This window comes from Salmo salar, chromosome ssa05, assembly GCF_905237065.1.
Source record: "Salmo salar chromosome ssa05, Ssal_v3.1, whole genome shotgun sequence".
In the NCBI taxonomy this organism is placed as follows: domain Eukaryota; kingdom Metazoa; phylum Chordata; class Actinopteri; order Salmoniformes; family Salmonidae; genus Salmo; species Salmo salar.
This window is the reverse complement of record NC_059446.1, coordinates 36,717,440-36,735,319: the sequence shown is the minus strand read 5'-3', so window position 1 is coordinate 36,735,319 and position 17,880 is coordinate 36,717,440. Positions and strand designations below refer to the sequence as shown.

General features: G+C 44.8%; 1 protein-coding gene across 2 annotated transcripts in view; it reads left to right on the top strand.

The window, feature by feature from the left end:
• drp2 (dystrophin related protein 2) overlaps positions 1 to 17,880 on the top strand; it is a 198,547-nt gene that overhangs the window by 163,381 nt on the left and 17,286 nt on the right. For both annotated transcript variants that reach the window (XM_014199746.2, XM_045718134.1), the window contains 5 exons: positions 4,561 to 4,727; positions 4,900 to 5,011; positions 11,792 to 11,928; positions 12,222 to 12,287; positions 16,293 to 16,358. In XM_014199746.2, coding sequence (XP_014055221.1) covers positions 4,561 to 4,727; positions 4,900 to 5,011; positions 11,792 to 11,928; positions 12,222 to 12,287; positions 16,293 to 16,358 — 548 coding nt within the window. The remainder of the gene's footprint in view (positions 1 to 4,560; positions 4,728 to 4,899; positions 5,012 to 11,791; positions 11,929 to 12,221; positions 12,288 to 16,292; positions 16,359 to 17,880) is intronic.

Here is a 17,880-nt window from a genome sequence, read left to right as displayed (position 1 = left end):
GTAGGGTCATTGTCCTGATGAAAGCAAATTATAGTTCCACTAAGCCCAAACCAGATGGGATGGCGTATTGCAGCAGAATGCTGTGGTAGCCATACTGGTTAAGTGTGCCTTGAATTCTAAATAAATCACAGACAGTGTCACCAGCAAAGCACCCCCACACCATTGCACCCCCGCGCTGTTGCGCCTTCTTCACCATGCGGTCTGTGTCGGTGGACCATTTCAGTTTGTCCGCGATGTGTACGCCGAGGAACTTAAAACTTTCCACCTTCTCCATTACTGTCCCGTCGATGTGGATAGGGGGGTGCTCCCTCTGCTGTTTTGTTGACGTTGAGTGTGAGGTTTTTTCCTGACACCACACTCCGAGGGCCCTCACCTCCTCCCTGTAGGCCGTCTCGTCATTGTTGGTAATCAAGCCTACCACTGTAGTGTACTTTAGGATTGAGTTGGAGGCGTGCATGGCCACGCAGTCATGGGTGAACAGGGAGTACAGGAGAGGGCTGAGAATGTACCCTTGTGGGGCCCCAGTTTTGAGGCGGGGTGGAGATGTTGTTTCCTACCCTCACCACTTGGCGGCGGCCCGTCGGAAAGTCCAGGACCCAATTGCACAGGGCGACGTTGAGACCCAGGGTCTCAAGCTTAATGACTAGTTTGGAGGGTACTATGGTGGTAAATGCAGAGCTGTAGTCGATGAACAGCATTCTTACATAGGTATTCCTCTTGTCAAGATGGGTTAGGGCAGTGTGCAGTGTGATTGCGATTGCGTCGTCTGTGGACCTATTGGGGCGGTAAGCAAATTGGAGTGGGTCTAGGGTGTCAGGTAGGGTGGAGGTGATATGATCCTTGACTAGTCTCTCAAAGCACTTCATGATGACGGAAGTGAGTGCTATGGGGCGATAGTCATTTAGCTCAGTTACCTTAGTTTTCTTGGGAACAGGAACAATGGTGGCCCTCTTGAAGCATGTTGGAACAGCAGACTGGGATAGGGATTGATTGAATATGTCCGTATACACACCAACCAGCTGGTCTGCGCATGCTCTCTGGACGCGGCAAGGGATGGGCCGGCAGCCTTGCATCTGGGCCGGCAGCCTTGCGAGGGTTAACACTTTTAAATGTTTTACTCACGTTGGCTGCGGTGTCCTTTTAGTAGTGGTTTCTTTGCAGCAATTCGACCGACCATGAAGGCCTGATTCACACAGTCTCCTCTGAACAGTTGATGTTGAGATGTGTCTGTTACTTGAACTCTGTGAAGCATTTATTTTATTTATTTGGGCTGCAATCTCAGGTGCAGTTAACTCTAATGAACTTATCTTCTGCAGCAGAGGTAACTCTGGGTCTTCCTTTCCTGTGACGGTCCTCATGAGAGCCAGTTTCATCATAGCACTTGATGGTTTTTGCGACTGCACTTGAAGAAACTTTTAAAGTTCTTGAAATGTTCCACATTGACTGACCTTCATGTCTTAAAGTAATGCTGGCTTGTTGTTTCTCTTTGCTTATTTGAGCTGTTCTTGCCATAATATGGACTTGGTCTTTTACCAAATAGGGCTATCTTCTGTATACCACCACTATCAGGTCATAACACAACTGATTGGCTCAAACACATAAAATGCACTTTTAACAAGGCACACCTGTTAACTGAAATTGACTACCTCATGAAGCTGGTTGAGAGAGATTGTGCAAAGCTGTCATCAAGGCAAAGGGTGGCTACTTTGAAGAATCTAAAATATTAAAAACATTTTGATTTGTTTAACAGTTTTTTGGTTGATACATGATTCCATGTGTTATTTCATAGTTCATGTCTTCACTATTATTTTACAACGTAGAAAATAGTAAAAATAAAGAAAAACCCTTGAATGAGTAGGTTTGTCTACATTTTTGACTGGTACTGTTGGTTGTTTTGCTCTAGGACGCCCACAAACTTGACAAGACACTTCTGAAGGTCCCCCGGTAACAGTTGAAGGAATGAATGGAAGTATATACTGTATTGAGACTGTTTAGTGACAAAAATAAGGGGTTAAATACATGTAAAAATAAATAAATAAATAAAAATGTTTCCTGATCTTTATTATATCTCTCAGATGTAGGACAGACACTTCAGAACAAACTTCCTTTTGAAACAATTTGGGGGACTATCTGTTGTTCCATGTAGTGAATCTGTTATTCAATGCGTTTGTAAGGGCTAATAGCAGTAATGTCATGTGACTCTAACATGCAGGAGGGGTGAAGTCAGGCGCAGGAGACTAAGGTACGCGGGAAAACACGTTTTAATGAACACAGTCCAAAAGTGCCGTAAAACAAGGCAGGGTACAGAACTCAAGCGACAGGTAAGAACCCTAAATTGAGTCGGGACGCAGCCCAGCAAACCCTATAGCCTTATACCGAACGGCAGAGGAAAATCAAATCCCCAACCTACAATACCATGACACAAAATAATCCCACACAATCCCAAACCAAAAACAGACAGACTAAATACCCCCACTAATGAACTAACACAAAACAGGTGCTAACAAAACAGACATCACCAAATGAAAAAGAAAAGGGGATTGGTGGCAGCTAGTAGGCCGGCGACGACGACCGCCGAGCGCCGCCCGAACGGGGAGAGGCGCCACCTTCTGTAGACGTTGTGACAAGTAAGGCCAAACATTTTTTTTTATCTAATATTATAATTTTTTTAAATATAGAAAAAATAGCTAAATGATCCTTACTATGACCGTCTTAAAACATTTCCATATAGCTTAGTGCCCCCCCCCATCCCCCCACCCCATTCCCGGTTTAGACAGGGCTTAGACTCTTATGGGTTAATTACAGATTTCTTGATTAATCTTAATTCATTCTGACTATTTTAAAAGGAAGTTACTATTTTGAGGAAGTGGCTATGTTGTTGCTACGGTGACTCAGGAGGGACAAACAACAGTACCTGCCAGGGTAGGATATGCGAACATAGCACATCCACATCAAACCACACCCCCAAGACAACTCTCATTTGACTTCAGTCCTAGCCGCTAGCATTTCTTAATGAGAAATCTTCAAAACGAAGCCAAATCAGGAAGTGCAGTCACCCTCTAAGGACTTTAATGAAATGAATCTGGTTCAAAAGACCATAACATAATTGTAAAGTTTTGCCACTGCAAGATGGAGGCAATGAAGAACTGTAAACAACTCTTTCCTCCCATTCCACTGCTGTTGCTGAGGGCATTGTCATTTCCACTCTCATATATGGGGGTTCACATTTTTGGAATCCCGCCTCGTGGCATTTAGCTCAGGAGAGAAACTAATTATAGATTTGGGACGAGCGGGGACTAGGTTTTTTGGGAGGTGGCCTTTTTAAAACCATTCTAAAACCCTTAATTCTTCCCTTTTTTACAGCCAATCCTCAATTAAATCTCGCTCTATTCCCATCCATACTTCTGATATCAACTTGGGGTGATTTAAACCCCTTCATTTCACCATTTGCTCTATGTCAAGTCTTTTATGAGCAGCCTGAATTATCAGTGTAGTGACAATTTATCACGTTGGCATGGTAATGAAGTCAAAGTGAGGGGATGACACGCGCTGGCACCTGTTGTGGGCGGAGAGGTGTAGTGGAGTCATTGATGACAGAGGGGCAGATGGGTTTGGCTCTACATGGAGGATGGAGGATCAGAGAGGAGGGAGTTACACTATTAGTAGGCATGAAATGCTGTGGCCCTCCGTGGTCTGTGTGTATAGAGAGACCAGCCTGTTGTGCCCTGTGAAGTGTTGGAGAGTGTGTTTTCTCTGTGTGCTGTTGCTTTGTGTAGCCAGTGTGTTAGCTAAGTTTTGATGCGGCCAGAATAATCTATATATGCTTTGATTTGATGATTATTTTAATCAATATATACTTTGCGGTGTTTAGTGTACTCAGTGGGTTCAGTATGCTGAAACATTTGTCCTCCCACAATCAGAACTGGCTACTGAACCATACAGCAGAGACAAGAGTCAAGGAGAGGTGAGCAGGGCAGAGAAAAGAGCAGTGAGGAGAGGAGCCTCGTTCCCCTGGAGAACTCTCAATCCAGCACGCCTCCTCGGCCATGATACACACACACACACACACACACTCTCACACATTAATTATGCTGCTTTGGCTGAGCCAGGACGAGACTCCAGGGAAATCAACGTTTAATGCATCTCTGATGCACACTTAATGAGAATTTTACACATTACGAATTCTCCTTTATTAGCCTGACTTTTATCCCATTTTTCTGCACGTCTCTGGAATGCCGGAATGGCTTTGGAACGTTAGAACCGCAACAGGTCCTCTGACAAAGTCACCACGCTCACTGGCCGCTATCAACTTCCTCTTTCTCTATTTGTGCTTTCTGCAGCAGTTTATATACGACTTCTTCAAGGGTAATTTTAAGTGAATATGCCATTACCTTGTAATAAGTAGCCTACAGTATGTAAATACAGACAATTTGATATAGTGATAAGTAAATTGTACTGCATACCTGTACTAGATAATAGCATTTTACAGACAAACAAACAGGAGAACAAACAAACATAAGTTACTCTGGTATGATGTTTCCTATGTTCTTCCTCCCGTAGGCCCCAGGTAAGCTAGCCATCGAGGTATCACACTTCCTGGAGTGGATGAGTCTGGAGCCCCAGTCTGTAGTGTGGCTGGCTGTTCTGCAGCGTGTGGCTGTGGCTGAGTCCGCCAAGCACCAGGCCAAGTGTTACATTTGTAAACAGTGCCCCATCAAGGGATTCAGGTGGGTCTATTGTACCTCTATCAGAGATGAATAAAGGTGGATGTGTGACACACATACTGTATGCACACACAACAAAAAACGACATCTAGGTTGAGGATAGAGCTATTGCTAAGACCTCTCTAATGTTACTGACTGTGACATGGTCTTCCGTTCTGCTGATCTGTCCTGACAGGTACCGCAGTCTTAAACAATTCAATGTGGACATCTGCCAGACGTGCTTCCTCACAGGACGCACCACCAAGGGAAAGAAGCTCCACTACCCCATCATGGAGTACTATACCCCAGTAAGAAGGAGTACTACACCCAGGCTGCCTCACGAATGGCACCCTATTAATATAAAAAAGTAGTGCACTATGCAGGGAATAGGGTGCCATTTCCGACGCAGCCTATACTACGCTCTACACTACGCTCTACACTACCATCTTAAAGGGACAATCTGCAGTTCAAACAATAACAAAGCGCCACCCCTCCGCTGTTTCGGTAAAAAGCTGAGGGATGGGGTTGGGGAAACGTAACCACTCTCAAATCCATAGACAGAGTTATTGATGCAAGGACTGACCATCCAAGATATACAAATGATAGTTTTAACCATGGTTTGAGGATATAGGGGAAAGTGGGGTAAGTTGAGACAAGGGGTTACTTGAGCCAACCCTTGTTTCTAGGAAACTATACACCAAATGTAATGTGACCAAACATTTAGGAAGAGGTTGACGGTGGCCAACAGCACACCACCGATGTTCTCACTGCCAGAACATTCACACCCAGTCAATAGATCAGGGTTTGGCTACTTAGCTACATGTACTGTATACGGTTTTCCAAGATCTCATTTCAGAACTAAATCAGGATTAGCCATGTTATAAGTGTCCTCAGGAGAAACAATACAGATAATAGGAAGTGTGATCTAGAAAGTTACGCTTAATATTGGAAAACAAAGCAATACACCCAAATACAAGAGTAAAACATTGATAACTCTTGCAGCATGTTTCCTGTAGGGCCTTGCTATCCTAATGGAAAAGTACCACAGAACTGAACCCTCCCCGGTTATCAAACAAACTATGAGGGCTGGAGGCCGCTCCGCTCGGGGATCACATACCAACTGACTGATCTAGCACATTTTGACAGATGGCACAGAACCACCATTCTCTCTGACTCCGGCTCAGTGCAAACACCTCCGACATGGCCGACCGGGGAGGGAAAAGCTGCTTAATTGCAAAAAAATTACTTGAAGAGGGTGATTAGCTGACGGCCGGCCGCTAGCGCACTAGAGTGATTTAAGACCCTTTCAGTGAATGCAGGGAGGTCTGGATAATCTTTCCCTCCACAAAGGTGCGTGGGGCTAATCCAGGCCGCTTTGCTGAGCTGTGGATCAAATCCTACAGGGAGTGTGGGAAGGCCAGCGGGACAGCCAACGCTCCGGCCCTCTTGGTGGCCAGGGTGGCCTATCCCAGGGTGCTTTGCACCAGTATGCTTGCTCCATAGCTCTGCTGTAATTGTGTTGGACAGAGGGAGTGTGCTGGGATGCCAAGAAGCAAGGTCTCAGACAAACTCATAATTGAACTGACTGGAATGGTTTTGCATAATAGATTGGTGTGTGTGTGTGTGTGTGTGTGTGTGTGTGTGTGTGTGTGTGTGTGTGTACGTGTGTGTGTGTGTGTGTGTGTGTGTGTGTGTGTGTGTGTGTGTGTGCGTACGTGCGTTTTGTGTGTGTTATAAGGAGTAAGGAATTACATCCAAATGGACTCAATCCCTTCTTACCTTACTTCCTAACAGCAGCAATTCCTAAGCAGAAACCTGAAGGAAACCTTTTCTGTGTATGAGTACGAGTCGGTTTCATATTCAAGCGTTTTATTCAGTTTGTCAAGTCACATTTAAAACAAGAGTATGACTAATTCAAGTATATCATATTTCAATTATTTCATTTAATCTAATACTTTTCTGTTTTTGAATATTCTGACCCACAAAATATTGTCAAATGAATTGTCTGGAAAGGAATGATTTCAAAAACCTTAATGAAGCTTATACTTTGTCAATAAAATGTGTAGACCTATGAATTCCTACATGAATTGTATATTTTGCTTGTTAATGAATTTATTCAAAAAGTATAGACTAATCCTATATAATATGCCTACTCACACTCATTATCCAACCAATTGAACATGTTGGTGATAAACCGTGTGCAACAAAGTGATGGATTTACAGGTATAGGCCTATATCCACATTGGCATCTGATATGATTGTAAGGGAGTGTGGGGTAAATTGAGCCGAAGGGGTAAATTGAGCCACCCCTTTTTCTAGGAGACCATACATAAAGTTAATTATATGACCAAATATTTAGGGAGAAGTCATCATTTTATGGAGTCTGAAGGTTGAAACCACATGGAAGTTAGGAAAAAATGTAAAATATTTTCAGAAAGTCTCTAATGAATTTATTGGGTTATAGGTTTCATGATGCTTGTATCTAAACCAAAGTAGATCATTTTAAGATTGTTTTATACATTAGTTGGGGTCTCCAAAGATACAATATGAGGTCTTAAACCTATCATGAAAGTGCATCCTTGTAGCTGTGTGGCTAATATAGTCAAAATGTTTGCCTTGGGGTAAGTTGAGCCAATGACCACTATGCATAATATGAACAGAATTTTTGTAATGTGTCGTGCATATGAACTCAAGATAGTGAATTTGTATTGTTACAGAGCAGACATCATCATGCCCTACAGTGGCTTGCGAAAGTATTCACCCCCCTTGGCATTTTTCCTATTTTGTTGCCTTACAAACTGGAATTAAAATATATTTTTTCAGGGGTTTGTATCATTTCATTTGCACAACATGCCTACCACTTTAAAGATGCAAAATATGTTTTATTGTGAAACAAACAAGAAATAAGACAAAAAAACGGAAAACTTGAGCGTGCATAACTATTCACCCCCCCAAAGTCAATACTTTGTAGAGCCACCTTTTGCTGCAGTTACAGCTGCAAGCCGCTTGGAGTATGTCTCTATAAGCTTGGCATATCGAGCCACTGGGATTTTTGCCCATTCTTCAAGGCAAAACTGCTCCAGCTCCTTTTTGTTGGAGGGGTTCCGCTGGTGTACAGCGATCTTTAAGTCATTCCACAGATTCTCAATTAGATTGAGGTCTGGGCTTTGACTAGGCCATTCCAAGACATTTAAATGTTTCCCCTTAAACCACTCGAGTGTTGCTTTAGCAGTATGCTTAGGGTCATTGTCTTGCTGGAAGGTGAACCTCTGTCCTAGTCTCAAATCTCTGGAAGACTGAAACAGGTTTCCCTCAAGAATTTCCCTGTATTTAGCACCATCCATCATTCCTTCAATTTTGACCAGTTTCCCAGTCCCTGCCGATGAAAAACATCCTCACAGCATGATGCTACCACCACCATGCTTCACTGTGGGGATGGTGTTCTCGGGGTGATAAGAGGTGCTGGGTTTGCGCCAGACATAGCGCTTTTCTTTATGGCCAAAAAGCAACATTTTTGTCTCATCTGACCAGAATACCTTCTTCCATATGTTGGGGAGTCTCCCACATGCTTTTTGGTGAACACCAAATGTGTTTGCTTATTTTTTCTTTAAGCATGGCTTTTTTCTGGCCACTCTTCCGTAAAGGCCAGCTCTATGGAGTGTACGGCTTAAAGTGGTCCTATGGACAGATACTCCGATCTCCACTGTGGAGCTTTGCAGCTCCTTCAGGGTTATCTTTGGTCTTTTTATTGCCTCTCTGATGAATGTCCTCCTTGCCTTGTGGGTGGCCCTCTCTTGGCAGGTTTGTTGTGGTACCATATTCTTTCCATTTTTTAATAATGGATTTAATGGCGCTCCGGGGGATGTTCAAAGTTTCTGATATTTTTTTATAACTCAACCATGATCTGTACTTCTCCAAAACTTGTCCCTGAGCTGTTTGGAGAGCTCCTTGGTCTTCATGGTGCCTCTTGCTTTGTGGTGCCCCTTGCATAGTGGTGTTGCACTGTGGGGCCTTTCAGAACAGGTGTATATATACTGAGATCATGTGACACTTAAATAAAGTCCACCTGTGTGCAATCTAACTAATTATGTGACTTCTGAAGGTAATTGGCTGCACCATCTTTTTTAGGGGCTTCATAGCAAAGGGGGTGAATACATATGCACGCACCACTTTTCCGTTTTTTATTTTTTGAAACAAGTAATTTTTTACATTTCACTTCACCAATTTTGTGTATGTCCATTACATGAAATCCAAATAAAAATACATTTAAGTTACAGGTTGTAATGCAACAAAATAGGAAAAACATCAAGGGGGATGAATACTTTTGCAAGGCACTGTATGTATACAAACGTAAAACAAGCAGGGGCCTAGCCCCCCTTGAGGTTCTTGAGAGAGCAGCCAAGGAAGTGAGAGAAGGGAAGAAGTCCATTCGAGCAGCAGCAAGGGATGAAAAAATATACTGAATGACACTGAGAAGGTACTTTGATATCAAAGAAAATGAACATGTACCTGTGCGAGAGGGAATGATAGAGTAGCAGAGGCACACAAGGTCTTATCTGATGACATGGTGTCTGAGCTTGCTAAACATATGAAGAATCTTGAGGACCAGTTTCATGGCCTTAGTAGCCTCAAATGCAGAGAACTTGCCTACAAATTGGTACTTCGAAACAACATCCCTGTCCCAGACAACTGGTCAAGAAATAGAAGGGTAAGTGATATTGAACAGAGAGCTTTATATCTGAATGTAGGCATACATTTAAGATATACAATACACCACACCCCCATTCCATGAATTAAACTTTACCTACCAGCACCATCACCCACAGTCACAGGACACCGTCACCCACAGCATACGTTTTTTGGACAAGATATGCTTTCCAATCTGTTATGTTTACATGAATTCTGATTATTTCGAGGGATACAAAACATCCTGAAATATATGTAGAGATCTTTGTTTGAAAGAATACTAAACTGGCAAAAAAATCTCCTCTCACTGTCAACTGCTTTTATTTTCAGCAAACTTAACATGTGTAAATATTTGTATGAACATAAGATTCAACAACTGAGAAATAAACTGAACAAGTTCCATAGACATGTGACAGACAGAAATTGAATAATGTGTCCCTGAACAATGGGTGGGTCAAAATCAAAAGTAACAGTCAGTATCTGGTGTGGCCACCAGCTGCATTAAGAACTGCAGTGCATCTCCTCCTCATGGACTGCACCAGATTTGCCAGTTCTTGCTGTGAGATGATACCCCACTCTTCCACCAAGGCACCTGCAAGTTCCCGGACATTTCTGGGGGGAATGGCCCTAGCCCTCACCCTCTGATCCAACAGGTCCCAGACTTGCTCAATGGGATTGAGATCCGGGCTCTTCGCTGGCCATGGCAGAACACTGACATTCCTGTCTTGCAGGAAATCACGCACAGAACGAGCAGTATGGCTGGTGGCATTGTCATGCTGGAGGGTCATGTCAGGATGAGCCTGCAGGAAGGTTACCACATGAGGGAGGAGGATGTCTTCCCTGTAAGGCACAGCGTTTAGATTGCCTGCAATGACAACAAGCTCAGTCCGATGATGCTGTGACACACCGCCCCAGACCATGACGGACCCTCCACCTCCAAATCGATCCCGCTCCAGAGTACAGGCCTCGGTGTAACGCTCATTCCTTCAACGATAAACTCGAATCCGACCATCACCCCTGGTGAGACAAAACCGTGACTCGTCAGTGAAGTGCACTTTTTGCCAGTCCTGTCTGGTCCAGCAACGGTGGGTTTGTACCCATAGGCGACGTGATGTCTGGTTAGGACTTGCCTTACAACAGGCCTACAAGCCCTCAGTCCAGCCTCTATCAACCTATTGCGAACAGTCTGAGCACTGATGGAGGGATTGTGCGTTCCTGGTATAACTCGGGCAGTTGTTGTTGCCATCCTGTATCTGTCCCGCAGGTGTGATGTTCGGATGTACCGATCCTGTGCAGGTGTTGTTACACTTGGTCTGCCACTGCGAGGATGATCAGTTGTCCGTCCTGTCTCCCATTCACGCAGATGAGCAGGGACCCTGGCAATCTTTCTTTTGGTGTTTTTCAGAGTCAGTAGAAAGGCCTCTTTAGTGTCCTAAGTTTTCATAACTGTGACCTTAATTGCCTACCATCTGTAAGCTGTTAGTGTTTTAACAACCGTTCCACAGGTGCATGTTCATTAATTGTTCATGGTTCATTGAACAAGCATGGGAACAGTGTTTAAACCCTTTACAATGAAGATCTGTGAAGTAAGTTATTTGTATTTTTACGAATTATCTTTGAAAGACAGGGTCCTGAAAAAGGGACATTTCTTTTTTTGCTGAGTTTATATTTCCCTTAACGTAGTGATGCGGGATTGTAAAAATTGGCTCAACATACCCCACTCTCCCATACAGTGTTTGTTAAGAATTACATTGTTTACAAGCAATGGACTAAAACAAGCTTATATTTCAGGTTCTGATGGGGTACTAAGCCCAAGAGGCATTTTTAAGTTAGATTCTTCAAGAATCAATGTGTATATTTAATTAATTTAAAAGTCCAAATATGGATTTAGCAATTGCTGGTTGCCCCTTTAAGAGAGTGTGGATGTCACACTAGCTCACTATTTCAGCTCTAATCAATGCTAGGCTGTGGGATATGGCAGGGAGCTATGTGCCAAATGATTTCTCCCAGGACAGTATTTCAACCAGGGGAAGGTTTAAGTGGAACTAGGCTGGAGTTTCTTTTCTTCAGTGCTCTGACTCCTAGGGTGCTGGGTTCTATGATGGAGTGGGGGTGGGTACAAGACTGTAAGACTGTAGTCCAGTGAGGTCAGAGGGAGATAGAGGGGGGCAGGACAACTGGACTAGCAGCAGGGCACTATAAGAAAGTGTAGTTCAAGACAAGGCTCACTCTCTCGCTCTCTACTCTTGCGTGCGTGTGTGTGCGCGAGTGTGCGTGAGTGTGCGTGCGAGCGTATGTAGTGTAAAGAATTCTAAAGTGGTGCACTTTGTCTTCTTGTCCTCCCACTACCATTCCCCTCTCCTCTCCTCCATTCCGGTCCCCTCATCTAAATCATGTGGCAGACCACCTCAGGAGAAAAGATGCGGGACTTTGCCAAAACGCTGAAGAACAAGTTCCGGTCGAAGCAGTACTTTAGCAAGCACCCTCAGCGGGGCTACCTGCCTGTCCAGTCGGTGCTGGAGGCCGAGAACTCTGAGACGTGAGTCATACCCCTATAGACACAGATGGCTAGACGGACTGCCACAGAGAAGACAGGAAACATGATTTGACAGAGAGAGGGAGACTGCTTATATATATGACAGCAATACATTTTCCAATAATGTTACGATGTAAGCTTTGTTGGCAATATTCTATGATGTTGAGGGGAAGGGAGCACTTCTGTTTTGATGCGGTTGTTTGTACATGAGTGGGATTCAATACGTTTTTTAAGAAGTAGACACCACGAAGTACCAGTAGTAGTGGTATTAATGATGTTTTTCTGTGTTTTACCAGGCCGTGCTCCTCTCCCAAGCTACCCCATGCAGACACACACAGCAGAATCGAGCACTTCGCTAGCAGGTCGGGTGTTATACGCACTCACGCACGCACACACACACACACACACACACACACACACACGCAGCCCAAAATAAATACTCCCATCCTACCCTACCACCTTACTTAACTCCTCTGCCTACTCCAGTCCTGAACCATCTGTCTCCTTCCCTCCTTCCGTTCTCCTCACACTCCCCAGTTCTCTCTCCTCAATCTGATTAAGATATTGATCTGGCTGCATCTTGGTCTGAGCTTTGACTTGAGTGGAGACTGTTGTGCCCAACTGGTATCCTCTTTCTCACACACACACACGCACACACGCACACACACACACACACACATTGAGAAGGGTGCAGTATGTTTGGTCTGGGGTGAGCAGGGGTCACCTGACTGTGGATGCCTGGTGGCATGGTAGAGCATTGTGACAGGGCACTGGGTCCATTGGGCACCTGGTGGATGCCAGGGCAGATCAGCGTCTGTCTGACAGGGTTACAGAGAGGGCACAGCCAGGGCATGGCAGAGCAGTCCATCACCCAGGGCAGTCATGCCAATAGCAGAGCAGAGCAGGGGATAGATCACTGCACTCTGTGTGTACAGCACAGTATGTTTTATGTGTGTGTGGGGGGGGGGAGAAAGAGAAAGAAAGAGCGAGAGAGAGAATACCACAGGGCACAGATCACCTTCTTGTGTGTGTGAGTGCTCCTCAGTATTGATCCTCCCTCTCTCTGAACTTCCCTTTCAGTCTCTCGCACACATTTTGTTTAGTCATTGTATTCACTCTCTTTCTTCTCTCCCAGTCATTCATATCCATTATTTCTATTGACTGAAATGATATGCTTCTATTCCCAAGTCCTCTCACATTTACCGTGCATTTGGAAAATGTTCAGACCCTTTTACTTTTCCCACATTTTGTTACATTAAGGCCTCAATCTACAATGGATTTAAAAAAAAATCCTCATCTATCTACACACAATACCCCATAATAACAAAGAAAAACAGGTTTATAGAAAAAACTGAAATACCTTATTTACATAAGTATTCCGACCCTTTGCTATGAGACTCGAAATTGAGCTCCGGTGCATCCTGCTTCCATTGATCATCCTTGAGATGTTTCTACAACTTGATTGGAGTCCATTTGTGATTGGATATGATTTGGAAAGGCACACACCTGTCTATATAATGTCCCACAGTTGACAGTGCATGTCAGAGAAAAAAACAAGACATGATGTCAAAGGAATTGTCCGTAGAGCTCAGAGACAGGATTGTGTCAAGGCACAGATCTGGTGAAGGGTACCAAATAATGTCTGCAGCATTGAAGGTCCCCAAGAACACAGTGGCCTCCATCATTCTAGCAAATGGCTCCGAAAGGACTCTCAGACCAAGAGAAACAAGATTCTCTAGTCTGATGAAGCCAAGATTGAACTCTTTGGCCTGAATGCCAAGTGTCACGTCTGGAGGAAACCTGGCACCATCCCTACAGTGAAGCATGGTGGTGGCAGCATCATGCTGTGGGATGTTTTTCAGCGGCAGGGACTGGGAGACTAGTCAGGATCGAGGGAAAGATGAACGGAGCAAAGTACAGAGAGATCCTTGATGAAAACCTGCTCCAGAGCGCTCAGAACCTCAGACTGGAGTGAAGGTTCACCTTCCCACAGGATAACGACCCTAAGCACACAGCCAAGACAACGCAGTAGTAGCTTCAGGACAAGTCTCTGAATGTCCTTGAGTGGCCCTGCCAGAGCCCGGGTTTGAACCCAATCGAACATCTCTGGAGAAATCTGAAAGTAGCTGTGTAGCGACGCTCCCCATCCAACCTGACAGAGCTTGAGAGAATCTGTAGAGAAGAATGGGAGAAACTCCCCAAATACAGGTGTGTCAAGCTTGTAGCATCATACCCAAGAAGACTCAAGGCTGTAATCACTGCCAAAGGTGCTTCAACAAAGTACTGAGTAAAGGGTCTGAATACTTATGTAAATGTGATATTTCAGGGGGGTGTTTCGTAATTCATTTGCAAAAATTTCGAAAAACCTGTTTTTGCTTTGTCATTATATAACCAGGCAAGTCAGTTAAGAACAAATTCTTATTAACAATGATGGCCTCCGAACAGTGGGTTGTTCAGGGGCAGAACGACAGACTTTTGCCTTGTCAGCTCGGGGATTCGATCTAGCAACCTTCCGGTTACTGGCCCAATGCTCTAACCACTAGGCTACCTGCCGCTCCACTATGGGGTATTGTGTGTAGATTGATGAGGGATAAAAACGTTTTAATACATTTTAGAATAAGGCTGTAATGTAACAAAATGTGGAAAAAGTCAAGGGGTCTGAATACTTTCCGAACACTGTATTAGTCTTCTGACAATTAGAATCATTAAAGTTGTCTCTCTCTCTCTTTCTCTCTCTCTCTCATACTCTCTCTAGTTCTCTCTCCCCCTCACTCTTCAAAAACACATCAAATGAGGGACTACCATCATTGTCCCGTCACAAAGTAATGAAAAATCTCATTAATATCAGAACTGTCAGACCTGCTGCCATACAGCTATATTAAAGGTCCCGGAGGCTGTCCTCATACAAGAGTGTTTGTCTGTCCATTCAGTCAAATGAGGGGGTGTTCATGTTATTCCAGGTTAATAATATTGTGTCCCAGAGGAGGATTGTGGGTATTTGATGTTTTGGTTGTCTCTTAAGGGACAGATTTTCTGGCGTGCCCCACACACACGCACCGAGGTGCCAGTGGATAGCTCTCCTTTCATCATCAGTACAGACTCCAGTTCTGAGAGAGGGATGGAGAGAGGGAGGGGTTGAGGGAGAGGCAAGTGGAGGGAGAGAGATGGCCGGGGGAAGCGAGGGAGGGAGCGAGAGAGAACGCTCCACATAGAACTCTTATAGGACTTGACTCACTCACAAATTCCCTCATCTTCATGACTGTCCTGAGGACAGGGGCCAAGTCTACGGCTCTCACACGGAATACACACATGCGCACGTATGTACACACAGTCTCATTCTCACAGTTTCACACTCACAACACACACACACACACACACACACACACACACACACACACACACACACACACACACACACACACACATTTACAACCATGCACCCCACCATGCCCCCTTTTCCACCCTCCAGTCCCCTTGGGGGTTAGTGACCTTCTCCATCCCCCCTGCCGTAGTCCCTAGCTGGGGTGCGGGTCACTCTCCTCTCTACCCTGCCTTCTGGTCCTATGAATGAAGGACCTGACTGATCGAATAAAGGGCTGTCAGCCATAGAGGCCAGGTCTGGCCACAGTGAGAGTGGATGTCCTGTACTCTCTCTTTCTTGGTGGGAGGGGCATAAGGATGCAATATGGATCCCTCTGACAAGCGTCACTCCATTCTCATCCTTCTTTCCTGTCCCTCCAGCCGTCCATTAGTAGATTAGTTTTGGTGGTGGTGGTTTGTGTGTATGTGTGTGTGTGTGTGTGTGTGTGTGTGTGTTTGGGGAGCTGAAGTAGCATGAGGCACTTAGCACATTTCATTAGTATCTCTGGTGGAGTCTGTACGTGTCTGATGGTTCCAACACAGCCCTCCTGGCAGCTCCCTCCGAAGGCCATTCCCACTGCTGAGAGAGTGAAGTGCGCTAAAAGCAAACTTCTCCCTATTTAGCTGCCTAGTAAAACGGGAGGAGGAGATAACGGTTTGTAGCAGTGTGGGAGCTGTCCATAGTGCTGAAAAAGTTAGCCTCTATGCATGGTGCTGCACTGCTAGTCGTCAACCACATTGCAACAGGGTAGAAGGAGAAGGTCAGTGCGGGAGCTGTCCACGGTGCTGAAAAGTTACAGTCCCTATCCATGGTGCTGAACTGCCAATCGTCTCAACCCCATTGTAACAGGGTAGAAAGAGAAGAGCAGTGTGGTAGCTGTTCATGGTGCTGAAATACCGCACTACAGCTCTGTACTGAATAGCTCTTCTTGGAAGGGAAAACCTCTCCTCTTTCAAAAGATCTCTCTCTCTGTGTGTATGTGTGTGTGTGTTTTCCTGTGGTCCAGGTTGGCGGAGATGGAGAACCAGAATTGCTCCTTCTTCACGGATAGTCTGTCGCCTGATGAGAGTCTGTGAGTACACTGCCACCTCCCCCACACACTGAACCCTTTCATTACAGCCGAGGCCTTGCTCTGAAATATGTAGTGTGTGTGTGTGTGTGTTTATGAATGAGTGTGTGTGTGTATGTGTGTGAGGGGGTGTGTCGGCATGTGTGTACCTGTGTGTATGCCCCTGAGTGTGTGCACACGCATTCAGGGGAGGCTGGGCAATCACATAAAGAAATCAGTAAGTTAATGAAAATGACCCATAGCAATGCATACTCCCCCTTCATCATATAAAAGTCTTTGTGATTAAAGACTGTGGCAGTGGGAACAAATAGAAAGGGCTGCTGCACAGGAGACCAGAGGAAGAGGAGAATGTAGGGAGGCCCATTGAAATACCACAGAACATGATGTTAAGAGCCAGAGGCTGGCTGAAACAAAAACTGGAGGGTGGGGGAAGAAGGGGGAGAGAGGTAGCTTTGAAATGAATGGTTGAGTCAATCAGGTGAACCCCTCACTAAGGAATGCTGTAAACCAACTAAATTCATGAAAGGGCCTGGTCGCTGAGGTGTTGGCCCTGATCAAAGGCTTTGGCTGAGAGAGAGAGAGAGAGAGAGAGAGAGAGAGAGAGAGAGAGAGAGAGAGAGAGAGAGAGAGAGAGAGAGAGAGAGAGAGAGAGAGAGAGAGGGTTTTGGGGGTGAAACGTGTGTGTGTGTGTGTGTGTGTTTTCATGATGCGCACTTACTTACTGCTGTAAAAAAATGCATTTTCCAACCAAGGTAATGGCCTTGATCAAAGGGTTTACTGTGTGTGTTTTCGTGTCTATAGAAGGAGCGAGAGAATGTTTGTATTTACGTGTGTGTGTATTCATCTGTGTGTCTTTATTCAAGTCAGTGTGTGTATTCATTTCTGTGAATATGTGTGGGTATGTTCCTGTCTGTGTGTGTATGTGTGTGTGTCTGTGTGTGTGTGTGCGTGTTTCTCTCTCTGTGTGTGTGTGTGTGTGTGTGTGTGTGTGTGTGTGTGTGTGTGTGTGTGTGTGTGTGTGTGTGTGTGTGTGTGCGCATGTGTATTTGCTAAATAGAGAGGGTAATGGCATGGTGTGTGAGGCTGCTAGTTTAATATGACTGTTTGTATAGTTGCTCAGTGTGCTGCTGCCTGCGACTTCTTGGCTCTGTGTGTCTCTGTGCTGTTGGAAGACTATTCTCTTTGCCACCGCAGCTATGTGTGTGTGTTGCAAGTGTTTTGGGTGCTTTGTTCTTATCAATAGGGCAACGACTCTGTCTCTGCTGCTGAGTCCCCTCTTTCTTATGTCACTCTGTTAGCTTGTTACTGCTGTATGTCTGGCTTCGTTGCTGTCTTTTATTGCTGCATGCCTTTGTCTATGCCACTACTTTTTTCATAGAATTTCTTAAAGACTGTCTTGAATTTCTTAAAGACTGTCTTGAATTTCTTAAAGACTGTCTTGAATTTCTTAACCTCTTGGGGCTAGGTGGGACGCTAGCGTGCCACCCGTGGTGCACTCCATCAACAACAGGTGCATTTCAAGAGC